Source organism: Sinocyclocheilus grahami, unplaced genomic scaffold (genome assembly GCF_001515645.1).
Source record: "Sinocyclocheilus grahami isolate Dianchi unplaced genomic scaffold, SAMN03320097.WGS_v1.1 scaffold24.1, whole genome shotgun sequence".
NCBI classification, from domain to species: Eukaryota; Metazoa; Chordata; class Actinopteri; order Cypriniformes; family Cyprinidae; genus Sinocyclocheilus; species Sinocyclocheilus grahami.
The window spans coordinates 1556118-1582786 of record NW_015505203.1 but is presented as its reverse complement, the minus strand read 5'-3'; the positions used below and the strand labels follow the sequence as shown (position 1 = coordinate 1582786).

The 26669-nt window shown below is 35.9% G+C and overlaps 3 protein-coding genes across 5 annotated transcripts in view; 2 read left to right on the top strand and 1 right to left on the bottom strand.

Annotated features, from left to right (window-relative positions):
* Positions 1-17490, top strand: part of tesk1b (testis associated actin remodelling kinase 1b) — a 25420-nt gene extending 7930 nt beyond the window's left edge. For 2 of the 3 annotated variants that reach the window (XM_016246915.1, XM_016246934.1), the window contains 9 exons: positions 2293-2414; positions 6113-6161; positions 6689-6835; positions 7033-7115; positions 13033-13123; positions 13329-13412; positions 13912-13998; positions 14272-14373; positions 15673-17490. In XM_016246915.1, coding sequence (XP_016102401.1) covers positions 2293-2414; positions 6113-6161; positions 6689-6835; positions 7033-7115; positions 13033-13123; positions 13329-13412; positions 13912-13998; positions 14272-14373; positions 15673-16755 — 1848 coding nt within the window. In that variant the 3' untranslated portion in view covers positions 16756-17490. The remainder of the gene's footprint in view (positions 1-2292; positions 2415-6112; positions 6162-6688; positions 6836-7032; positions 7116-13032; positions 13124-13328; positions 13413-13911; positions 13999-14271; positions 14374-15672) is intronic. The other variant, XM_016246926.1, reaches the window with a different exon arrangement.
* A 1473-nt stretch (positions 17491-18963) lies between these two features.
* Positions 18964-22395, top strand: LOC107563133 (uncharacterized). The gene is made up of 8 exons (XM_016247926.1): positions 18964-19011; positions 19177-19243; positions 19348-19465; positions 19921-20078; positions 20413-20642; positions 20779-20947; positions 21056-21174; positions 21928-22395. Exons 2-8 carry the CDS (start codon positions 19192-19194, stop codon positions 22393-22395), a joined length of 1314 nt encoding a protein of 437 aa, XP_016103412.1. The 5' UTR covers positions 18964-19011; positions 19177-19191.
* Positions 22396-24565: 2170 nt separating this feature from the next.
* pik3c3 (phosphatidylinositol 3-kinase, catalytic subunit type 3) overlaps positions 24566-26669 on the bottom strand; it is a 17825-nt gene continuing 15721 nt past the window's right edge. Inside the window, exons 23-25 of the mRNA XM_016246905.1 lie at positions 25554-25644; positions 25350-25475; positions 24566-24796 (exon numbers count right to left, since the gene is read on the bottom strand). Coding sequence (XP_016102391.1) covers positions 24782-24796; positions 25350-25475; positions 25554-25644 — 232 coding nt within the window. The 3' untranslated portion in view covers positions 24566-24781. The remainder of the gene's footprint in view (positions 24797-25349; positions 25476-25553; positions 25645-26669) is intronic.

The following is a 26669-nucleotide window of genomic DNA, read 5'->3' as shown; positions in this document are numbered from 1 at the left end:
CCCCCCACCCACCCATCGTTTGCTTATTTCAAAAATTAGATTGATTGGATGCTGCTTTCAGTTACCAGGTGTATAGTAACCTCAGCTCCATTTGACGTGTTTTACCGTATTAAAGAAAATGGTTTACCCAAAAAATGGAAATTTGCTGTAAATGTACACACTCCAGTAGATGATTTTTTTCATCTTCTGAACATATTTGTAGCATTAGATCACTTATTTATCAATGGATCCTCTGCAGTGAATGGGTGCCATCAGAATGAGAGTCTGATAAAAACATCACAGTAATCCACAAGTATAAACCACAAGACTCCAGTTCATCTATTAGTTTCTTGTGAAGTGGAAAAACTGCGTGTTTGTAAGAAACAAATCCATCAAGACATTTTCAGCTTTAACTGTTACTTCCAGCTAATGTCCTCGATCCATAATATTCATTCATCTCGTCTGAATCAGGAGAGAAATATGCACGGATCAAGCACTATTTGCAAGAGAAAACAGTCCACAACAGTTCTAAATAAATATGTCAATGGATTTTGATTTGAGAGAATAACAGGGGATGGACTTTTTCACAGATGGAAGCATTATGGATTCTAAACTTTTTGGCCAGAAGAGATGGTATAAAGTTAACACTCCTTAATGGATTTGTTTCTTACAAACATGCAGCTTTTTGCTTGGCTTCTTAATTGACAGACTGGAGACATGTGAATTACTTGTGGATTATTGTGATATTTTTATCAGCTGTTTGAACTCTCATTCTGACGGCACCCATTCACTGTAGAGGATCCATTGATGAATAGTGATTTAATGCTAGATGTCTCCAAATGAAGAAACAAATTCATCTACATCTTGAATGTTCAGTACGTAAGTTAATTGTCAGCAAATTTTCATTTTTGGGTGAACTATTCCTTTAATCCGTTCTGTATATGGCTGCGTAGTGAATTTAATTTCAGCTATTTAAGTGTCGATTACAGCTTTCCGTTTAAGTGAATCAACACCATGAAATATGAAAGCACACGGATGTATACCATGTATGCCTGCCTATTATCTAAAACAAGACTTTCTCTCAGTTGCCTAAAGGACAAATTCTCACTGCACAGATATTTTTATCCCAGGATGCCGAAATAATAATAATGTGTGTTTAGGGCGTCTTCTGTATCCATCCCTGAGAATGCATTGCACCTCAGCACTGTTTACCTTTGATAAAAGGAGTGCACACACACACACACACCTTCAGATGTGTGAGCAATTGTACACACTCCCTCACTCAAGCTGCAGGGCTGAGTTATATCAGATAATTTATGAATTTTAAAGTTTCCTGCTATTGATCTTCACGAGACTCACAAAAGCAGATAATGGTGCTCATTGTTATCATGATATCTTAGCTTGCACGCTTTGGCACTGCAGGCAAGATCAGCCAGCCAGACAGCACGGCACAGGTTTGGGTGTCATCAATCAGGGATGGGTTTCTGCCTTTGCTTGATAACATTGTCATATTGCTTTTGTATAGACAATCAAAGATGAAGAATACTCTTGAAGCTTGGATGCAGTTAGTTTCACTCGTTTAGGGAAATTCTTGCTCTGGGTTGTTTAATTTTGTGTGTGTTTGTGTGGAAATATCTCTTGTCATCAAGGGAACATGTTCAGACAACATTAGAGTTAATTTATAGTGATGAAATGAAACTCTTTATAATTTCTGCTTCTTAAATCATTTTATGTAGTTGCCATGTACCAAAATATTATGGTTCTCAGTTCAACTGTTTGTTGAAGGCGTATATGTGTTATTGGGGCAGCTACTGAGTCCAGATATGGACCAGATGGCTTGAGTGGGCAAACCTCCAGCTTGATACCAGGCAGAGTGTTGTGGGTCTGTTTCATATTTCCTGTGAGATGTGCCCTGATGAGCCACTCAAACAAATGAAAAATAATGAAATATATGAACATGGACGCTATAAGCACCAAAGTATCTCGTGATGTTACATCATTTTAGCCTTTCTTGATCATTTGCACAAAGGAGTTCACACGTTCAGTACCACAAATTTGCCTATATTTGATTAGTGACGTACAAATAGTACAGAATCGTAAATCAGTTTTTAAATGTTTCATGTAACTAACTTTGTTTTGAAAATTTAAACTTAGACTTGTATAAATTTTAAATTCCACATTTTCAATGAGTGAGTGGGTGGGTGGGTGGGTGGGTGGATGGGAGAAAAGGGCCAGAGATCTCTGTCCAGCTGGCCCAGACACGAATAAAGTGTCTGTCTGTGACAAGTATTTTCTCTTTCTCTTTCTCTGTAGGTGCAGCATCGTACCACGGGGCAGGTGATGGCTCTGAAGATGAACACCATGGCCAGTAACAAAGCCAACATGCTGAAGGAGGTACAGCTGATGAACCGCCTCCGACATCCCAACATACTCAGGTCTGCATTGCACACACCCTCTGACAGTAGAGCTGGTCAACACTGAATATTAACTAGTGGTTGACTGATATATCGCCAAGGCCGGTATATCGGCCGATATTTGACATTTTTCAAATATCGGCATCGGCCGCTAGGTTTTTATGTTTGGCCGATGCGTTCGAGGTGGGACTTTTATTTTGATGGCGCTGAGAACGGCAGCGCCTGAGCACAGAGTGCTCACATTCTCCCTCTTGTTCGCTGTTTTCTTTAACATTTCTGTCTAATACGGATAGAAGTCTGTCTAATAATAGAACCATAGGCAGAGGGAACCAACTCCAGGGTAAGGCTAAAAGCAGCCTTTTTTAGCAAGAACCAGACATGGGTGTCATGTAGGCTAAAAAACTAAATGTTTAATGGGACTGAATTTGTATTTAACGTGATTACAATTTAACAAAAATGTTAGAAATTGATAATTATATTACATTTCCTTTCCACGGTTTTAAAACCGCGAATAAATTCTATATAGAAAGTGACATTATCACTAACATTGATCAAAGATCTATCGCAAGTTTAAGCACTCTCAAAAAAACGCATGTAGGCTAAAAAACTAAATGTTTAATGGGACTGAATTTGTATTTAACGTGATTACAATTTAACAAAAATGTTAGAAATTGATAATTATATTACATTTCCTTTCCACGGTTTTAAAACCGCGAATAAATTCTATATAGAAAGTGACATTATCACTAACATTGATCAAAGATCTATCGCAAGTTTAAGCACTCTCAAAAAAAACGAAACTATCGTTATAATCACTGAAGCTGTGTACACTGTGAAATGAATCTCTTACTTGCATTGTACGTACATCTGCGCTTTGTTGTTTATGATGAGAGAATTTGCAAGAGTCTGGAATTCAGTCAACACAACTGATAAGTTTCAGTGATGACTCATCTGAACACTTCTGATTGGCCATTGCATTCCTAAGCTCAACAGATATGTGTGTGTTTAGTTAAAATGCGCAACACTGTAAAAACGCCTAAAATGAAATACGGTGCAACATGAGCAGATCTTAATTTTAATGCCGCAATCGACACCGTCTATTCATATTCACTTTGTTAGCAACAGACATAATAGATTTAATTTATTTGTGCAAGGGCATTTTTGTCCAATTTAGTGCCATTTTTGCCCCAAGTCCCTGTGGCCAGGGAAGGCTTACACATGCTCCGCCTATGGATAGAACTGTTAAACAGGAATTAAAATGTACGCAAATACGCATTTATATCATTTAAACAAATCTTTGAATGAATAATGAACATTTAATTTCACAAACCTTGCCAACTTAGTCGAATCCAGCTGTGAGATCTTGTGAAGTGTGCATTTGTATCCTGCACGATCACGTGTTCCCTGTGTGATTTCTACTTTTTTTTTTTATTGCTGAAAATCATCCAGTATCCTTATGTTTTAGCATAAATATATCAAAATCCATAAAAACAAAACTGATTAAAATAGTTCTCATATAAATATTTTAGAATAGAGTTGATCTCATTCTTCTCCACTGGCCAAATAATATTTCAATTGTTTTAATTGTTTTAAACAATTTAAATCAAATTTAATTTATGCAGTTTTGCTGATAAGGAGAACATTTTTTAGCCTATATTTATTGCAGTGTAAATAGAATTGTCTGACTCGGCGCGTCACTGACAAAGTAGCCTATTTTAAAAAGAAAACATGAAAATTACCATTTTCTTCAAGTTGTGTCCTTCAAATACAGTGGTATTTTTCATAATGTTGTGGTGATGCCTTCATACGGCATCAACACCTCCATGCAGCTGTGGTTGTACAGTAAGCTATTATCATTGGACCTATTCAAACCAGACAATGGACTGTTTGACCACTGAATCCAGCAGTGTCTGCCATAATAAGTGCGCATCATTGATCATTGTTCTCAATAACATATTTTCTCATAACATGAGATCTGCAGTTTAGTTTAAAGATGAATTATTGTGCTCCTATAGCACTCCTCACTGTCATTAAAACAGCATGCTACAGGAAAAGGGGTCAAGCGCATCCACTAAATGCGTCTAAATTCATATAATTTGTTTAACTTCTGCGTAATGACTTTATGTAATTTCTGTGCTTATCTCCATTAATGAGAGTGGAATATTTAATGTAAATGTGTATATCGAAATGAAAACAGATTTTAAAATCATTGTTTGCTTCATTACTTTTCTCACTCCAGGAAAAAGAGTGCGTACGCATGGTCTAGAATGTCCGTACAGTGCGGTGCGTACGTATTTACGGCAAGTTTATTTTTAATAAATCCCGATATGTGCGTGGAAAATTGCGTACGCAATTTCTATGCCCATTTTGTGCGTACGTAACGTTTATAAATGAGACCCCTGTTGGTTAGTGTTTACTTCCTTTTTAATTAGATTTGTATTAAATATTTATTTATTTGTGAAAAATACTTTGTCATCAAAGTATAAGTATGTTTATTTTACACATTTATTTTTAAAATCCATTTTCAAATGATTTAAAATTTCTTGAATATTAATTAAAATAAATAAAATTATATCGACCACCCTGCTTTCCAAGATATCGGCATCAGCTGTCAAAAAACACATATCGGTCGACCACTAATATTAACCATATATGTGCAGTGGTGATGTTGCCAAAATAGAAAATTTGAAGTATTTTAGAGTATGTCGTTTGTATGTCACTAGAAATTATATTTTTATAAAAATATATTATATGAATTACTATAATTCTTACGTTTATGTTATGAGGCAAACTACAATTGCAGAATATTTTTTTTATATAAAGTATGTAATAATTAAAAGTGCTGTAATCGGTTTTAGCCATTTTGATACCTTTAGTCAGACTTGGCCACTGAGTTGCTGCAAGCACAATCAGAATACCAGAACTACAGTCTGATACCATCTATACCACTGTACCAACTCAGTGCATGGGCTGTGAGGGTTAGCTGGGAAATAATATCACCAGTCCCTGGTCTGATGGCTCTTCCCTCTCTTGTGTACTAACACAGCCTACAGCCAGGAGAGTTTCCAACTAGATGTTTATTTTTATGAATTTCCAAGTGTTCATTTAAATAATTCATGAATTTATTTCTAAATTCACATTTAGAAGTTTGTATCCATTTTTGCCTCTGGAATGGAAAGAATGTTTTGTTTTGTTTTAAGTCCAGCTTACCTAGAGGACAAAGTCTGTGCTGTTGGGCAATAAACAGTGCATTGTATGAGAACATGAATATTGATGTCACAGGATGGCGGCTTTTGTCTTTCCTCCATAACTGCAGCCACTGTTTATGTAGAGTAAAATATTTAATTGGAAGCTGGGGAGTAGAGGACGGAGCAACACATTATTACCCATGAAATACAAATCTATTTATCTTAAACAAATCCCCATATGAATACGGGGGTGTGTTTGTTTGCGTGTGCCAGGGAAAGAAGTCTAGGTCTTTTGTCTGCTTAACCTGCACCAGCTTGTGTGGTCTCGTGTTTGAATTAAGTGTGTGTGTGTTTCTGTGTGTGTAAGAGAGCGAGAGTGTGTGTTTTTCATGCATGCTTAAGATTGCCTTCAAAATACAGGTGTTCCAGCTCACATTCTTGAAATGGGTCACTCTTGAAGGAACTTGTTAGCACCTCCTGTTTTTTGTTTTTCCAGCACCCTTTACTCTTTCTCTGTGTGTGTCCCTTTAGGTTTGTGGGAGTGTGTGTACATGAGGGACATCTTCATGCTTTGACCGAGGTAAGAAAATGAGAGTGCTGATAACGCATTTAAAAAAACAACACGATGTTTGGATAAAATGTATTTTATTTATACTTTTCAAGACTGAATGGTGTACTGTTCAAAAGTTTGGAGTCAGTATGATATTTTTAAAAAGTTTTTGAAGGTTTATGTTCACCAAGGCTGCATTTATTTGATCAAAAGTACATTGAAAAATAGTAATGATTTGGAATATTGTTTTACTTTTAAAAGTTTTCTATTTTAAAATATTTAAATATGTATTTTATTCCTTTGGGAATTTTCAGCAACCATTATTCCAGTTTTCAGTGTTACAAGACCCTTCAGAAATTATATTAATATGCTGATTTGGTTCTCAAGAAACAATTTTTTTATTACTATCAATGATGGAAGCAGTTGTTCTTCTTAATATTTTTAAGGAAACCATGATTTTTGTTCAGGATTCTTTGATTAATAGACACTTCAAAGGAGCTTAATTTATTTTATTATTTGATAAAATAATTTATATTTGACCTCTGTGTGTGTTGTAGTACATTAATGGCGGTAACCTGGAGCAGCTGTTGAACAGTGACGTGTTCCTGTCCTGGTCTGTGAGAATAAACCTCAGTCTTGATATTGCCAGAGGACTGGAATACCTACACAGCAAGGGCATATTTCACAGAGACCTTACGTCAAAGGTAGGCACACTAGAAGGGCCTTTATTACAGAGACTTTGTGTCAAAGGTACACATGTGTATTCCAGACACTTCACACTGGATTTGTACTGTACACCACAAATGCTTCTGTAAAGTAACAGTAAATACAAATACACAATAAGGGCACACATCTGAATGTGTTTGTTTTGTTCATCTGAATCTGAATGTTTGTTTTGTAGAACTGTCTGGTACGCTGGGAGAACAGGCAGTGCAGTGCCGTGGTGGGGGACTTTGGCCTGGCAGAGAAAATTCCTGATCACAGGTCAGTAAAATGCATCGTCATGACTCAAGAGATAAGATTTGACATACTGCACTCTTTCAGAGAGAGAGATGGAAGCAGTCAAGTACTGATTGATGAGCCTCCATTTTTCCATAAAGCACTTGTATCTAGCTGGAGAGTAAATGATTAAGATCATGTGATGTAGTCAGCACATCTTTAGCCTAGTGCAGCCTCCACACATCCAGCCCAGTCATGTCCTGCTGTTGTTTCAGTGCATGTGTAAATGAAAAGGATGTTAAATACCTCAGATATGCTTGAGTTATGATCTTGACATTTACCCTTAATAGCTCAAGTATCTGTTCACATGATATGAAGCTTGTACTGTTGCACTGCAGGCATTTGCACATGCTGTTAATGTAGACACATGGCTAGAAAAACAATGGGGGAAAAATCACACTGTTGCTCCTGAAAACAAAATTAATTTCACTTATGTACACTACCAGTCAATGGTTTTTGAACAGCAAGACTTTTAATGTATTTTTTTTTTATATAATTCTCTTCTGCTCACCAAGCCTGCATTTATTTGATCCAAAATACAACAAAAGCAGTAATACTGAGTACAAATATTTCAATTTAAAACAACTGCTTTCTATTTGAATATATTTTCAAATGTAATTTATTCCTGTGATCAAAGCTAAATTATCAGCATCATTATTTTGAAATCACACAAATAATTTACATTTTAAAATATATTCAAATAGAAAACAGTTATTTAAAATAGTAATATTTCTAAATGTTACTGTTTTTGCTGTACTTTGGATCAAATAAATGCAGGCTTAGTGAGCAGAAGAGACTTTAAATATCTGACGGGTGTTGTATGATGTTTAAAGTAAATGCTGTTCATAAGATTAAAAGCATACAATACAATACATCTAAACCAAACCGAGGTGTCACATAACATGACAGTCCAACTCATAACTATGATGGACACTAGGTTTTTATTGTATTTGTTATACTTGTATTTTTTTAAATAGTTTTTGCCATGAAAATAGCCTAAGATGCTGCATACTCAATTTATGGCATTAAATAAAAATATACTACTATGATGGACACTAAAGTACAAAAAGTAATTTCTTCATATTAAAGAAATAATTACACGGTGTTGTATGATGTTTAAAGTAAATGCTGTTCATAAGATTAAAAGCATACAATACAATACATCTAAACCAAACTGAGGTGTCACATAACATGACAGTCCAACTCATAACTATGATGGACACTAGGTTTTTATTGTATTTGTTATACTTGTATTTTTTTTAATTGTTTTTGCCATGAAAATAGCCTAAGATGCTGCTTACTCAATTTATGGCATTAAATAAAAATATACTACTATGATGGACACTAAAGTACAAAAAGTAATTTCTTCATATTAAAGAAATAATTACATATACCAGTAATGATACATTATAGCTCTTAAATCCCTATCATGGTTTCCAAATAAATATTAAGCAGTACAACTGCTTTTCAGCATTGATAAAATAGACGATAGGATCATGTGACACTGAAGACTGGACTAATGGCTGCTGAAAATTCAGCTTTGCCATTACAGGAATTAATTACATTTTAAAATACATTCTACAGAATACAGTTATTTTAAATTGTAATAATATTTCACAATATTACTGTTTTACCAGTATTTTCACTTGAATAAATATAGCCTTGATGAGCAAAAGAGACCTTTTTTCAAAAAAATGTAATCTTTCTCACTCCAAACTTTTGAACTGTAGTCAACATAAGAACAGCACTTCTATATTTAGTAATCTTAGTTTTCATACATTTGAATTGTCCATATATTGAGGCCAATATATGACCATTCACAAGGGCACAGAAGGATACATTATAATATTATACATTATTTTTGCAAGAAATCACTCTCTTGATATTACAGGATTTCCCAGTGTAAGGATGGTTGGAGGCTTTAATTGTGTAGACAAAGTTACACTCCTGGCAACTAGGTCTATGATACTGTAATTGCTGGGTGACTTTTACTGAGGAAATAGGAAATGAAGGGAGGAGGTAAATTGGCTCTTACCAGCATATCACTTGGAGGTATACAACAGATGAGGCGGGCTTGCAAAGTATATTTTAAAGTACATTGTGTAATTTAATGATTTGTGTAGATTAAGCTTTGTTTAATATTACATGGACCTGGTTACATAGTTAAAAAAAAAAAACTTTGGCCTGTGCAACAATTGCATCTTTAAGTTAGGGATCACTGTTAATGATATTCCAGTGCGGAAACTGTTTGGCCAGCGCAGACTACTGTTTGTAGCCGTTAATCCGTATATCCTGTGGATTAACATTCCTTTTAGTGAAGCACTCATGCTGGGACATATTAAAGTGATCTGCTGCTTGTGTAATTCTTTCCTCAGCATAGGGCCTCTGCATAAACTTATGTATGAGAGCAGAGGTTTGTAAGTCTCTGTTCAGCTTTTCTTTTATACACTGTCTCGGCATAAATGTTACATAATGGGGTAGCTAAAGTGTACCTCCCAAACATAGCGTGTGTGATCATGAGTGCCATCAGAGAGCTGTTTTGTTCTGCCTTTGCCATTCTCTCACTGAAGAGATCAACACAATGTTATGAAAGCATGCTACTCTTATATTTTGCAACAGTATGTATAGTTTTTGTATATTTACTGTGCATGGTATGTAATTACACTGTTGGGTTACACTTTATTTTAAGGTGTCCTTGTTACGGTGTAATTATACATTTAGGTACGGAGTAATATTAATTAACTTCATGTACTTACTATATGGTTAGGGTTAGAATCAGGGTTATTACTTGCATGTAATTATACATAATTTATTGTTATTATAATAATAATAACAATAAGTACATGTAACACGTGTAACAATGGCACCTTAAAATAAAGTGTCAACAAAATTTGGAATCTGTAATATTTAATAATGTTTTTGAAAGTCTCTTATGCTCCCCAAGGCTGAATTTATTGACTCTAAAATACACTTAAAAACAGTAATGTTGTGAAATATTATTACAATTTAAAATAACAGTTTTCTACTTAAAATATATTTTAACATGTAATTTATTCCTGTGATGACAGCTGAATTTTTAGCAGCCATACTTAATAATGAACAAAAGTGTTAATTTCTTCAGAAAAGACCTCAAAATTTGAACTGTAATCAACAACAGTTTACTGCATAAAATACTGTATCCTACAGTGCGATGTGCTCAACTTGACCTTCTCATTCCAGTATTATGAATGAACCAGATTTGCACTTTCTAGCCTGACCGTTTTATTGAACAACCAATTGTTTAGACCTTTACTTACACCAAATTGAACTAAAAAAAAAAAAGTAAAATACAAAGTTGTACTAACAAGATGTTATGTTGACTGGCTGAATTAAACATGCAGGAAGATGAAGTCATGTGATGATGATGTTGTCACTGTTTGAATTGTTTATCATAAGATAATGCCTGCTCTTTTGCTTACTAATTTAAAAACTATGTATACAGCAAGTAGTAAGCTAGTGTTCCAAACTGAACACATCCAGTGTGTGCATGTGAAATCAGAGTCATCAGGGACTTGTTTCTGCTCTGCATTTGTGTTGATTTTAATGATGGCTTTGTAAGAAAGTCTGTGTGAAAGAGAGCAGTTTTACAGTTGAGCTCTGTTTTTCTCATTGTTGGTATTTCTGTAAATGTTACGTAATGCATATTTTGGTGTGCTTGCGAACGCTTCATGTTTACGTGTAAAACCACGGGTATTTGTATATGTGAAGAAGACCAAGCAGACTGCTTTTTGGAAAGCTCTCCTAAAAAGGACAAAGTATTTGAGCTGTTTGCAGCAGTAGATTCCCTCACTCTGACTAACCCTCGTCCCCAAATGGTGTTTGCACTGCAAAAAAAAAACTTTGGCCTGTGCAACAATTGCATCTTTAAGTTAGGGATCACTGTTAATGATATTCCAGTGCGGAAACTGTTTGGCCAGCGCAGACTACTGTTTGTAGCCGTTAATCCGTATATCCTGTGGATTAACATTCCTTTTAGTGAAGCACTCATGCTGGGACATATTAAAGTGATCTGCTGCTTGTGTAATTCTTTCCTCAGCATAGGGCCTCTGCATAAACTTATGTATGAGAGCAGAGGTTTGTAAGTCTCTGTTCAGCTTTTCTTTTATACACTGTCTCGGCATAAATGTTACATAATGGGGTAGCTAAAGTGTACCTCCCAAACATAGCGTGTGTGATCATGAGTGCCATCAGAGAGCTGTTTTGTTCTGCCTTTGCCATTCTCTCACTGAAGAGATCAACACAATGTTATGAAAGCATGCTACTCTTATATTTTGCAACAGTATGTATAGTTTTTGTATATTTACTGTGCATGGTATGTAATTACACTGTTGGGTTACACTTTATTTTAAGGTGTCCTTGTTACGGTGTAATTATACATTTAGGTACGGAGTAATATTAATTAACTTCATGTACTTACTATATGGTTAGGGTTAGAATCAGGGTTATTACTTGCATGTAATTATACATAATTTATTGTTATTATAATAATAATAACAATAAGTACATGTAACACGTGTAACAATGGCACCTTAAAATAAAGTGTCAACAAAATTTGGAATCTGTAATATTTAATAATGTTTTTGAAAGTCTCTTATGCTCCCCAAGGCTGAATTTATTGACTCTAAAATACACTTAAAAACAGTAATGTTGTGAAATATTATTACAATTTAAAATAACAGTTTTCTACTTAAAATATATTTTAACATGTAATTTATTCCTGTGATGACAGCTGAATTTTTAGCAGCCATACTTAATAATGAACAAAAGTGTTAATTTCTTCAGAAAAGACCTCAAAATTTGAACTGTAATCAACAACAGTTTACTGCATAAAATACTGTATCCTACAGTGCGATGTGCTCAACTTGACCTTCTCATTCCAGTATTATGAATGAACCAGATTTGCACTTTCTAGCCTGACCGTTTTATTGAACAACCAATTGTTTAGACCTTTACTTACACCAAATTGAACTAAAAAAAAAAAAGTAAAATACAAAGTTGTACTAACAAGATGTTATGTTGACTGGCTGAATTAAACATGCAGGAAGATGAAGTCATGTGATGATGATGTTGTCACTGTTTGAATTGTTTATCATAAGATAATGCCTGCTCTTTTGCTTACTAATTTAAAAACTATGTATACAGCAAGTAGTAAGCTAGTGTTCCAAACTGAACACATCCAGTGTGTGCATGTGAAATCAGAGTCATCAGGGACTTGTTTCTGCTCTGCATTTGTGTTGATTTTAATGATGGCTTTGTAAGAAAGTCTGTGTGAAAGAGAGCAGTTTTACAGTTGAGCTCTGTTTTTCTCATTGTTGGTATTTCTGTAAATGTTACGTAATGCATATTTTGGTGTGCTTGCGAACGCTTCATGTTTACGTGTAAAACCACGGGTATTTGTATATGTGAAGAAGACCAAGCAGACTGCTTTTTGGAAAGCTCTCCTAAAAAGGACAAAGTATTTGAGCTGTTTGCAGCAGTAGATTCCCTCACTCTGACTAACCCTCGTCCCCAAATGGTGTTTGCACTGCAGTACATTACTCCATTTATCTCTCTCTCTTCCCTTGTCTCCACTCTTCCCCTCTGTCTATTTATGCCCAGTACACAGTCCCAGACCAAAATAAAACTGAGGAAGTGTCTCTCAGCAGCGTATGAGTATGCCAGCTATAATTAAGATCTTACAAGACCTTGTTTTATTTTTATACATCCACGCACACATAATCATGCTGTGGGTTAGTAGACTAGGGGTTTAAGGGCGTTAAATTTGGAAATGAGGAGTACTTAAAAAAATTAAAAAAAGATTAATAGAACTTGTAGGTTCACTTTAAGTAAATGATTTTCCTGTTTTCCCTTTGGCTGTTTTCAGTGAGGAGGCAGAGAAACCGAGCTTGGCTGTTGTTGGCTCTCCCTACTGGATGGCTCCGGAGGTGCTCAGAGGAGAACGCTACAATGAAAAGGTCGAACACTGTATGATTCATAACCCAGATACAGGCCAGAGTCCTTTCAGTGACAGTTTCACCCACATTACTTGTCAGATTACTGTCATTTCACAATTTCAAATGCAAAGTTTGTGCCATTATTCCCATTGATTGAGAATCTTGTTCTATTAAGTTCATTATGTTTAGGGTTTTAGATAATTAAAACACGTTGGTTTTTTTACAGGTGGATGTATTTGCCTATGGTATTATTCTCTGTGAGATTATTGGCCGGATACAGGCAGATCCTGACTTTCTTCCACGGACAGAGGTGAAAAACTGAACGTACAGTAACTTAAAAGCTCACTTCAAATATTTTTACAATTAGAAACTATTTCAAAACTTTTAGATTAAGAACCTTTTGTATTTAAACACATGTATTTAAGTATTAAGGCGAGTATCATTTCACATTTCCCTTTTTTATTTTTTGCTGTACTATTATTCTTAAATGACTGATTTATGATTTTATTGGTCTACATCTGTTTGGTTCACCATTCCACCTGGTCTATGAATATCAGGCCTGTAGCAATCTCATGTGCACACTCTGTTTATGAAAATGGGTTGTAGTTTCCTCCATGTGAGATAACAGTACTGCCAATGAAGTCATGCTTTTACATAAAAATTATTGTTTAATTACACTGTTTATCATTGTCAGGATGATTTACTTCTACAGTACAGCCTGTACTCCTCACAGTAGTAATATACAGCTTTGTAGCTTTTTTTCTTCTTCTTAAGACTGAAATTAGGCTTGTCTGGTGATTCTGTTTCAGGACTTTGGTCTTGATGTGGAGGCTTTTCGGCAGATGGTTGGAGACTGTCCTCCTCATTTCTTCAACCTCACAGTCGTCTGCTGCAATGTAAGACCTCTTATCTACCGTCATGAAAGATCATACATTAACACTGATACACCTCTACAAATCTCATATGCTGACACATATGCTTAAATGTGCATTTATTTATTTTTGTTAACCTTGGAACCTCTCCTTAACAGGGCTTCTGTCTAATTCAGATGCATAAAAGCAGCTTGAAGCCAATATAAAAATATATTATTCTGATCGCTTAGTATGACTTAGCAAAAATGTGGGCAAAAGTGCTTGCATTTTAAAAATTCTGTCTTTTTTCTCTACCAGATGAACCCAGACAGTCGGCCCTCATTCACAGAGGTGGTAGCAGAGCTGGAGAAGATAGTGAGTGATCGAGAGAAGAGTGAATGTATGGAGCCTGAGGGTGAGTCAGCAAAAAAATTAAAAATAAAATAAATACAGCAGTTGCCAGAACACTTTTTTTTCTTTTCTTCTGCTCACATTTATTCAATTACAATGCATATATAATGCAAATTAGTATCAGTAAATCTTTTCAGAACTAATTTTCAAATCATGCTAAATGTTCATAAGTCAAATCACATTTCTGTTTGCTCTAAACAAAGTTGAAAATGTTATCATTATCAAACCAAACCATGAAGCCTTGTGAAGAGATACTATTGCTTTTCATGATGAACAGATTTAATTTATCTTGTTTTTTTTTTTTCTTTTGAAGATTAACCAAAGGTTAATTTAGAATTCATTTTGGAAGGACATGAGGTTGAGTAAATTATGACAGAAAATGTATTTTTTTTTTAATTAAATGTCCCTTTAAATATCTTTCGCCTTGAAAATGATTAAAGAAGCTTGCATGGCATTAAAAACAAACTGAGCCTTAAAGGAACACTCCACTATTTTTGAAAATAGGCTCATTTTCCAGCTCCCCTAGAGTTAAACAGTTGAGTTTTACCGTTTTCGAATCCATTCAGCCGATCTCCGGGTCTGGTGGTAGCACTTTTAGCTGTAGCTTAGCATAGATCATTGAATCTGATTAGACCTTTAGCATCTCGCTCAAAAATGACAAAAGAGTTTCTATATTTTTCCAATTTAAACTTGATTCTTCTGTAGTTACATCATGTACTAAGACCGACGGAAAATGAAAAGTTGCTGTTTTCTAGGCCGATAAGGCTAGGAACTATACTCTCATTCCGGTGTAATAATCAAGGAACTTTGAAACGCCTGAAAATAGTCCCCAGCATGCTCCCTGTGCAAGCAGGGGGTCACGTTGGTTATGTTGACGGAAGTTAGCCTATTTTCAGGCGCTGCGTAATATCATTGCGCCTACTGCACCCATGGTACGGCAGCGAAGTTCCTTGATTATTACGCCGGAATGAGAGTATAGTTCTTAGCCTTATCGGCCTAGAAAACAGCAACTTTTCATTTTCCGTCAGTCTTAGTACACGATGTAACTACAGAAGAGTCTAGTTTTAAATAGGAAAAATGTAGAAACTCTTTTGTCATTTTTGAGCGAGTTGCTAATGGTCTAATCAGATTCAATTATCTATGCTAAGCTAAGCTAAAAGTGCTACCGCCAGACCCGGAGATCGGCTGAATAGATTCGAAAACGGTAAAACTCAACTGTTTAACTCTAGGGGAGTTGGAAAATTAGCCTATTTTCAAAAATAGTGGAGTGTTCCTTTAAATTAAAAATAAGTTTTTTCTTCTTTTTCAGACCAGCCGTCCACAAACACAACACCTTTAAGTCGAAAGCATTCTGTAGACATTCCCACTGACCCGGATTTACTCTGCCGCAGTAAATCTGATGTGCTCCTCCCTCCGTCCCCTCTCCTGACTTGGACCACACCGATGCGCGTCAACCCCTTCTCCCAGCGCCAAGACCTCAACGGCGGCCGCATCAAGCTCTTTGACACCCCCAGCAAGTCTGTCATTTCCCTCACCTTTGCTCTCCCTCCGCCCCCTGACCCCAGCAGCCCCGTCTCCTGTGACAAAGGCCCTCTCCATTTCCACAGACGCAGCCGGTCACTGCCCTGCACGCCAGAAGACATCCAGTCTCTGCGTGGTACTGCTGACAAAGAGAAATGTAAAAATACTCCAAGTGTTATGGACACAGATGTAAATCCAGTCAATGGAAATTTGATGGACATGGGAAGAGACAGTGTGTTGGCTATGAGCAACGAGAGTATTGCTGATCTGCCTAATATTAGTGAGGTTTTTAATACACCCAGTGACAACGTTAGGCATTCAGATCCTAAGCAGGACAACAAGGAGGATAATCTTGAAATGGACAGTCAAGAAGCTGTAGCTGACGACTCTGGTCTTCCATTAGATCCAGAGCTGATGTCTCCAAACCGATGGAGGCTAGAGGAAAGCATTGAGGAGCCAATGGACTGCACCAGCTCTCCTGATACACTAGATGGCGCCATCGCTAATTCAACCAAAACTTTCTCCAATGGCTGGAGCTCCCCGGTCTCCAACGGGCCACCCTCATTACCTACTTTACTAGACACAGACAACAACAATGGCACCATCCCTATAAATCGACCTCTGGGATGGGGGGTTAATAACTCCAATGGTGCCACGACCCCTCTTACGCCTCCAGAACAGGATGAGGTCATAGCCTGTCCAGGTTGCTGCCTAGCAGGGATGAATTTCCCCTCTATTTGCACACGTGGGCCTCGACAGACCCCTTATAAGAACTTGAATGGTGATGCGACTGGAAAAAGGCTTCTGTGCAAAGCTTTGCCACCCTCGCCTACTGAGCCAAACATTGCTCTGCCTGGCACTCGGACATAAAAGATGCATGATATATAGGTGAAGCGCTACCTTTAAAGCGGATGCTACTGCTTAATGCACTCAAACTAAAATCGAGATGAAAAATGTCATTCTGAAGAGAAAGAAAACGCTATGTATTATTGTTTAGACAAAGTGGATCATTTAGTATTCTGATCTCAAGTCCTAGTCCTCTAAACTTGAACACTCCCATAGGTTTTAATGCCTTTCTAAAGACATGTGTTGTCAATATTCTTGTTATTTTTACAATTATTTGAAAGTTTATGAAAATACTTTGTGAATGGGGAAAAAAATTATGTATTGTTTTATTAATGACATTAAATGACATGGACAAAGTAAAGTACTAACAGGCTATGTTGTGTTTATGGAAGATATGAGTCACATTATCGGTTTTCTACATTTTAAGTTGTATGGTATAAAAGATACAAAGCCTTCAGCTGGCTCTTAGTTTGCTTTCTATTTGAAAGAATCATGCCCAGTGGAAAAGTCACATTTTTAAGAAAATGAAAGTCAGAAATGTCTATTTGTTGCACATTATAGTTTTATAGGAGGTGAATGGCCAGATGATCACCGTAAAGAATTTACTTGGCATCTTTATAAAATGTTTTGGGCTGATCAAAACCTTTCATCAAAGTTGTCCTAACGCCTAAAACCAAAATGTGTTCTTGTCTTAGGCCAACTTTGAACTTTTTACATCTACTTCAAATGTTGACTACTGTATATAAAATGCATACATACACCCTGAATTATGTTTAATATATAATAATATTCTGTATATTAGTGCCTTGTAGAATACTGGTCAGTCTTTTTTTGTTGTTGTTGTTGTTGTTGTTAAGAAATATTTTATGCAGCAAGTAATAAAAATATTAACTGCATTAAATTGATCAAACTGACAGTTAAGACTGACAAGTGACAGAAAATGTAAATGTTTTTTTAACTTATATTCCTCAACCCTGAAAGTATCAGGGTTTCCATAAAAATATTAAACCGCACTAATGTTTCAACATTGATAATGTGATGATTGATTGATTGATTGATTAATTGCAAATTGATTGAATAAATACAGCCAAGGTGAGCATAAGAGATTTCTTTAGAAAAATTTAAAAAAAAATCTTGCCTCAAACTTTTAAACAGTAGTGTTTATAGTGGTGATTAATAGATATGAAGATATTAAGATTAACTAAAAAGTTATAATTATTAAAACATATTAATATATATACATGCATACATACAGCGGGTAAAATAAGTATTGAACACGTCACCATTTTTCTCAGTAAATATATTTCTAAAGATGCTGTTGACATGAAATTTTCACCAGTTGTTGGCAACAACCCAAGTAATACAAAGAAAACAACACAAATAAGTTCAGAAATTAAGTTCTGTGTAATAAAGTAGAATGACACCGAGAAAAAGTATTGAACACATGAAGAAGGGGAGGTGCAAAAAGGCATGGAAAGCCAAGACACCAGCAGAAATCTATCAGTAATTAGAAAAGCAATCATGCCCCTAGTAAGTGGAAATTAATATTAGTTGGCTCAGTCCCAACTAATGGTATATAAAAAGGTTCATGACCAACGTGTCACACAAGAAACATTTCATGATGGGTAAAAGCAAGGAGCTTCCTCAAGACCTTCACAACCTTATTGTTGCAAAACATACAGATGGCGTTGGTTACAGAAGGATTTCTATACTTCTGAATGTTCCAGTGAGCACTGTTGGGGCCATAATCCTGAAGTGGAAAGAAAATCATTTCACCATAAACCGGCCACGACCAGGTGCTCCTCGCAAGATTTCTGACAGAGGAGTGAAAAGAATTATCAGAAGAGTTGTCCAAGAGCCAAGGATCACTTGTGGAGATCTTCAGAAAGACCTGGAATTAGCATGTACAATTGTTTCAAAGAAAATAAGTAATGCACTCAACTTATTTGTTTTGTTTTCTTTGTATGTATGGATTACTTGGGTTATTACCGAGATCTGGTGAAAATTTCATGTCAACAGCACCTATAGAAATATATTTACTGAGAAAAATGGTGACCTGTTCAATACTTATTTTACCCGCTGTATATATAAAACGTTTTTTCTACCATTTCCACTAGAGAGAGCTTTTGTTCTCCTCTCCAGTTTTGTCTCTGTGAGTGGGTTCAGTCCCATTGTGGTTTTGTGGCATAAGTTATGCTGTGACAGCTGTCCTCTTCTCACTTTTTCTGTTCACTCACTGAAAGTAACAGCTAATGAAATCTCTCCATTCTTTTGTTTAAGGTAAAGTTTATTTCTTTTTTTTTTGATGTCATTATAAATAGTTAATATTTTTTGTTAGTCAGCTTTGTAGATATATCAGGTATTTCAGCTATGGAATTTTGATAAATAGAGCTATTTATTTATTATTATTATTTATTTATTTATTTTATTTTTTTCATAAAATAGCATTCTGTTGTGGGGATGCCTGTCGCTCTCCTAAACTTATGTTTCCTTCTGTTGGTGTTGAATATAGGTGAGTACATTTTTCCGTGTGAACAATCTCTTTCATTTGGTGTACTGTATGATTTCAGATCATGTCTGGTGCAACATGTTCTTGTTTTCATATGTTTCGTTTAGAGTCTGCAGTCTCTGTCTGTGACATCAGAGTGCATACGATCAATCTTGGGTGCCATCTTGAGTGGGATTGCCCTGATGCCAACCCTAAGACGACTTACACGGTCTCGAGCAAGCACAAGTGAGTCTCATCTACACACAAAAGGAGTAACTATGAATGATGTGGAAGATGTTGTTTAGAGGAGAAATGAGAGTGTGGAGTAGAGAGAGCACTGGGGTGAGAGGTGAAACTGGGTGGTTTAGCAGAAAACCACAGCGAGAAACAATCCAGGCTCGTCATCACCCCAGAGCAGATACGCTGTTGTTATCGCTTCAGGCATGCTGTTGGTTTCCTCTGAATTACAATTGAAGAACTAAATGACTCACAAGCGCTCAAGCTCAGTTTGCTCTTTACTTGCTTTCTTTTTTTTCTTTTTTAAATCATGCCCAGTAGAAAAGTCACATTTTTAAGAAAATGAAAGTCAGAAATGTCTGTTTCGCATAGTTTTGCAGGGGGTGAATGGCCAGATGATCACCGTAAAGAATTTACTTGGAATTTTTGTAAAGTGTCCTCAATATTGTGTGTTTGTGTTGCAGTACATCATGGGTAAATGTTTCAGGCTGCATCCAGATTTCCCAGCAAAGCTGTGATCTGTCAGAAGTCTTTCCTACCTTAGACATCTACAACTTCATCAGACTGACATCTGAGCTTCTCTGGCTGAATGAAACTTGGAATTGCACCCCTTTAAATGACCGTCAGTATTAACCCTCAAGCCATGTTCCACAAATTGATAGATAAAGGTAAAAAATGTGTAATATTGCACAAATCTAGAAAAGCTGGATTACATTACAGAAATGCATTCATTCATAGTATGTAAGACTTTTGTCTATTGACCATTATCTATAATAAATTAATATAATTGGACAAGAATTAAATTATAATCATATCTTTATGATTTGATATTGTGTTGTATTATTGTTATTATATTGTATTATTGATATTATATAATAATAATTATTATTATTGTTGTTGGTGTTATGAAAAAGTGTCAAGAGTAAGGTTTGTTTGTTTGTTTGTTTTTTTGCTAGCTTCTGCCAAATTCAGCCCGCCCTCAATAACAATCTCCATGGCCAATGGAAGTCTCTGGGTGACGGTAAATTTTCCATGTGCTCCATCCATAAGCTGCAGTTCTGAAGGCGATGATGAATATTATGAGGAAGAGGAGGAGATGGGATGCTCCTGTCCTGTAACTGATTTTTCTAAAATTCTCTGGGCAACAGTCACTCTATACAATGAACAGAATCTCTCATACAAACAGGTGCACAACTCTCATTTTTACATCCCTTTAACTCCTTTTTTCTGTTTTGTATATTTATTTATTTGCAGTATAAGTGTTCACATTAAGAGTAGAAACTAGAGTTCCATTGTGTTCTTTTTATTCATTTTTCTTGAAGGCACACACCGCTGAAGTGATGCGTGAAACCCCATTCAAGGTGGAATTTGGTTTTCTTACACCAGGGCAAGTGTACTGTGCTGTGGCCAACTTCACATTTGAGGGTGTGCTGGTCTCTTCTCCCCCAAGCATCCCGCAGTGTGTTTACATACCAGCAAATAACGGTGTGCATTATTTCTAGTGAAAGTGTTTATACTTATTTTGTTGTGTAATGATACAATACACATTTATCTGTGTGTTCAATGGTTGCCGGCACTAATGCATATTTGTGTTTGTGTGTTCTTCAGAAAGCCTTATAGTCGTGATTGTGTGTGCTGTTCTCATCACTCTTGGCTTAGTATTTCTTCTGGTCTGGAGACGGTGTGCATCTTCTGAACGTCCCCTGCCCAGATCTTTGGTACTGGACTTACTTGAGCATGATTGCAAGTGTGTTAATGCTTTTATAAGTGAATATTGAATCATTTACATTTAAATTAGACAACAAAAAACATGAAGTTTCTTTATAGCAGTGGTTCGGCACCAGAGGACTGGGGCCACAGGGTTACATAAATGTATTTAAATTAATGTTATTATTAGTATATTAAAGTATATATTCAAAACTATTGTTTTTACTAAAAACAGAACCGTTCTCGAAACATAAGTAATCAGAAAATCAATTTAATCAATTTTACAGGCAAAAATTGAGTCAAAAAGCTGGAGAACCACAGCTCTACAGATGTACATGGGAAATAGTACCATAGAAAATTATTTGTGTTGTGTTCTCATTTGCTATAAGACTAAAAACAATCAGCTATTGCATTTTCATGACTTCTCTAAATAGGAAACAATATAGAGATTTACAATGTTATTTAGTGCAGAAATGTGTCATTACAATTTAATAAGGGTCCATATAACCACTCTTGGAACAACAGTCATCCAATCGAATACTTTTGTATGATATACAGTTCACTAGCTGTATATTGCAAAGCATTTTAGTCATTCTAAGTACCAATAAAAGACGATAAGACCTTCTAATGCAGAAACATTTGATTGTTTAACCTGTCAGAAACCCTTTTATCTGCATTCAGTGCGTTTATGAACTAAGCATGATGACCATCTCATCTTAGGTGTTTTTTACATTTAAAATTCAAACCGTATTATGTGTTTTCAGGCTTTACTTCGAGACCTGGAACTTCAGAATGAGACTTTCGTTGACTCCAGTAAAGCTGCACCACACAACGAGAGCTCTGAGGGTGACCACGTTTCTGTTGTTTCCCACTCATTTCACTTCACACTCATGGACAACCAGTCTTCTTACTACAACACCCAAAGTCTGGCCAATGGCTATTACACAAGCCCCATCCTGCACAATCCAGACTGCACTGAGGAGTCTGAAGAGTTGAGCACAGAAGTCCAACATGACGAGTTCCATCTGTTACCATCACATCCAATTCTAGAAACACAGGTGGGATGTCCATATCAGAATCATTTACCGTCACCCAGAGACATCCCTCTGAGCTCGGTGCGAGTTGAACACACTCAACAGGACGAGACATCAACTGAAGATCCAGAGCGGTCTGAAGATGTCATGTGGGGAAAACTGAATACGAGACCAATAGAAGACATCCAAACAAATTGAAACCACTGATGTTTTTCCAAAAGGTTAAATATAACGTTTTTAGACTCGAGACAGATTTATTCTGTGTACAATTTTTAATAAATGCTTTTTTTTTTGGTGCTATTAATTTGCAACAATGTGATTCTGCCCTTTCGCCCACTAACTACTGTCATTGCTGTGAAAGGGAAGTTGCAATGAAATGGAAGTAGTGACAGATCTTTTCTTCAGTATTGTGATGTACTGTGTTTGGGAAAAAAAGACAAGCACTTTGATTCTATTTATTGTTGTTTGGAAATGGAGGCAGATGATGAACATGAGCTTGCAGGAGAAGATACATTTTCGTTTTCTCCTTAAGATCCAGTTATGACAAATTGATTCAAAATTTTTTATTATTATTATGATTTTAAAAAAGGAAGCATATACGGATGAATCATTCACAAGAAGATGTATTACATGCCTCTGAAAAATAGAACGGGGGATTTTAAATTTCATGCTGGCTTTTAAATTTCATGCTGTTTATTTATATAGTATTATATTTTATTATTATATTTTATATATGTCATGCTGACTATTATATATCCTCCATCTTGGTCTGGGTAGCTTAGGTTGGGTAATATTGAGTTCAGCATATTCCCTTTACTTTAGGGTGAATTGTGTCAGGTCATGCATGTGTACATCAGTGGTCAAATGTCACTGACCTGAGTCTAGCTGTCATTATTATTATTGCCCTTCACGGTTTATTTGGGTTCCCCCCTACAAGCCAGCGACTCAGAGCACTATAAATCCTTATGCGGTCCCTATGAGGAGCAGTGCTATTTTCGGGTAACTGTATGCTTTCTGTATTACTTGATTCATTGTTTTAATTTTTTTATTTTCACTTCTGACTCGGAGTTGCCCTGTTTTGGCTCTCATTTTCTGTGGACCGTGTCTCACAGTTAACCATGCTAAGGTGCACAATTTTTGCTGATCTTGCCTGTTCTCTGGAACATTTATGGAAATGCTCCCATGCAGGAAACAAGTGTGAATCTAGATTCTGGAAAGTGTATTGTAGGTTTGTATAGAATAATGCATGCTTGCTTATTTCCTCTTTTGAGCGAGTGTATGTGGACTCGACTTGTATTCTGTGAGGTCTGATTGGTTCAGTTGAATTTTGGTACTGCAACAGTGAAGGGAAATTTTGTTGTAGAATTATAAATACAGTACGTTTTGAGGGGGAAGTTTGTTTTTGGACTTTTTCTGAAGCCATAACCATGCGTTGCAAATATGCCACCTCCAAACTCATTTCTAAAATGTAGATATTCACTGCTATTACACTTAACGTATGACTCGAGTTTTAAATGTCAAGTTTCTTGTTGACCAAATGTAGCAGAGTGGAAAGAAGTCTGCATGGGTTTAGTTCAGCTTTAATAAACCACAGCCCACAAGCCTGAAAATCAACATGCATAGCATACACATATACCGTAGGCCCAAAAGATACGTGAAATTTTTACCAAATATCATGTATATTCCTCATCACTATGTTTGACTGCTTTGTGTCCATGTAAGCATCTTTCTTCACAAGTGGTATTGTTAATTAATTGAATAATTTTTAAACACTTACTCTCAGTAAATATATCTGTTCAGGCTTGTAATTTCAAAAACAAAAGACAAACTTGAATTAGAGTTGCTCAGTGTGATTTAAGTTTGGACACTGATAGTGGGTGCAAGAATTAATCCATAGAACCTATGTAAAGTCCAAGAAAAGTATAATACATTTTGAACTTTGTATAACTATAGTCTCATTCTAAACCATTGGCACATTTCTCTATATAAGCTGCGCCATAAAGAATTCTCCTCATAGGAAGGTGTGACTCACTAACTGACTCACACTGCACAAAAAGAAACGTGCACATCCTCATCCAGAGAAACCTTTAAAACCACCATATGTATCAGAACCACTCATTGTCATAGAAGGACACGCCTAAAATAACAGCCTAGTCAAAGGCTTCATATATGTATTTAACAGATCCTTCATTTTTATATAAATAATTTTAACTATTATTGTAAAAAATACCAAAACACCAAACAGATTTCTACAAACACAGACTAAAAATGTTTTAAATGAGAGCGTTTGAACTTTAAAGTGAGTATAATGTAAAATTAATACTAAACAGTAAACACAAAGGCTAAAGTTGTAATCTTTATTTGGCTGTCTTTTTTACATCTGCCTTTAATTTTATTACAATTTTATATATATATACAAAGATATTCACTAAAGTCAAGACCTAGTGTATGAATGGTGAAAACATGATATCACTAGCGTGGCCTTGGCACGTGTCCATTTCTCTTCTCCATCATTTATTTGTTGCTGCTGTCCATTTATCTGTTGCTCACTGATTATGTGAGAATCAGCCTCCATGACTTCACCTCATCTGCGCCAATACTGTGGATTTCAAACATGAAGCATTAGTAAAGATGACAATTAATGTTCTGCTATTTGCTATTTTGGGTTTCTGTACTGGAAAATAAAAATAGCCGATAAAAAGAAGTGTGAACTTTAAGTCTGGAATACACTATACGAGTTTAAAAATATGAGCAGAAAAGTGTGAAAAATGAAATCTGCATTCTTAAATCAGCTCAAAATATTCTGCAACTAGATAGAATCCAGACTGAAGCTTACAAAAAAAAGTCTGTGTCGATCACACACTATGCAATTTTCTGTGAAATCTGAATGACCAAAATCTGAAGACTGGCTTTCAATTATGGCAACTTGCATCAAGACTGCAAATTAGAGGGCAAAAATCTGGGTAAAAGTTGTGTGGTGTATTCCACAATTTAGCAGCACTGGCCAAAAAAAACTGCTGCCAACCATAAAAACGCAAGCAGCACCAGAGCTTATCTTTAGTAACATCCTGAAATGTATCATTAAAGACAACAGGCTTTGCTGTTTTCCGTGCAGATTTTTCAAAAAGGACAAAATGAGGAAACATACACACCTGTGCGAATTTGTGTATCTGTTCAACCACTGCAGCAAACAGAGCACCTACGCTCTCGTCAATCAGACTCTGCATATAATGCACCGCCTCCTCATCTGAGAGGTCCAGTCGAAACTTGTCCTGAACCTGCAGTGGGCGGGCAAAGAATGAACAGCTGATTTTACCTCTGAAGTTTTGGAGTCAAAATGTGAGGACCATACATACCTTTTTTACGGTTTTGTCAGGCTCCAGTGCAATGTCTGGGATATTTGCATCCACCATCAGAGAGAACAGATTCAGAATGAGATTTGAGTATCTGCATATGAAAAGAGAAAAAAAGTTTGGTTTTTATGATTTAGTCCAGTGTTTCCCAACTGGGGTGCCGTGTAAAAAATATATTTTTAAATATTTTTAAATTGCTAAAATGTTCAAAAAAGCATATATTATATAATATCCATTTCTGATGTCGCCAATAATTAGAGATGCACCGAAATTCCGGCTACCGAAAATGAGTTCAGGTTTCACTTTCATGTGGTGCGACGCTCTGCGTATTATCCCGCTCTATGCGCTCCACTGTCCACTCATACACTATTCATGCTCATCGGAACAGCAAAGTCCAAAAATCAAGCTGACAGGAAACATATTTTTTTACAGTATTGTTTCTGTCTGCAATAGCCCTACTGTGTTGTAACATGGTGTGGTATATGGGCAACTCTGGTAACGCTGCCCTCTCATTCATTGATCTGCTAACCGCTATGTTATGCTCGCGTGTTCTGATAATAATAGCGTTCTAGGAGGACTAAACATTACTTGGATAATTGGTAAAAAAAATAAAATAAAAAAATAAAATAAAAAATCTCTTAATCTCTTTAAACCTACCTGAAAAACTAAAAAGCAATTTATTTCATTTGTAGGCCTATCGTTATTTTTTATTTGTGCTATCATTAGTAATGTGTTTATTTGTTCTTATTTTATTAGTGACTGCTTACTTGTAATTTTTTGTTCAATTCAAAGTTTGAAATCAATATATCTCATGCTACTGCAACAAAATTGGAGTCAACAAAAAGTCTCTTCATTAGAAATTATCCTACTGATTGCCACCATTGATGGACATAAAATGTAATAATATTAAAAATATCTGTATGACAGTATATTCTGCAGTTCTTCCCTGCTGTATCGAATATTTATTATTAATCTTTATTTGACCGACCCTCTAACTCTAGCACTTTCTATTCTATTTTAATTCTACTTCATCTATTTATCTTCTTTTTTATAAAAAAAAACTAACACTAGCTTTCTATTTTTTCTATTCTATCTACTTGTTTTTCTTTTTGTGTGTGT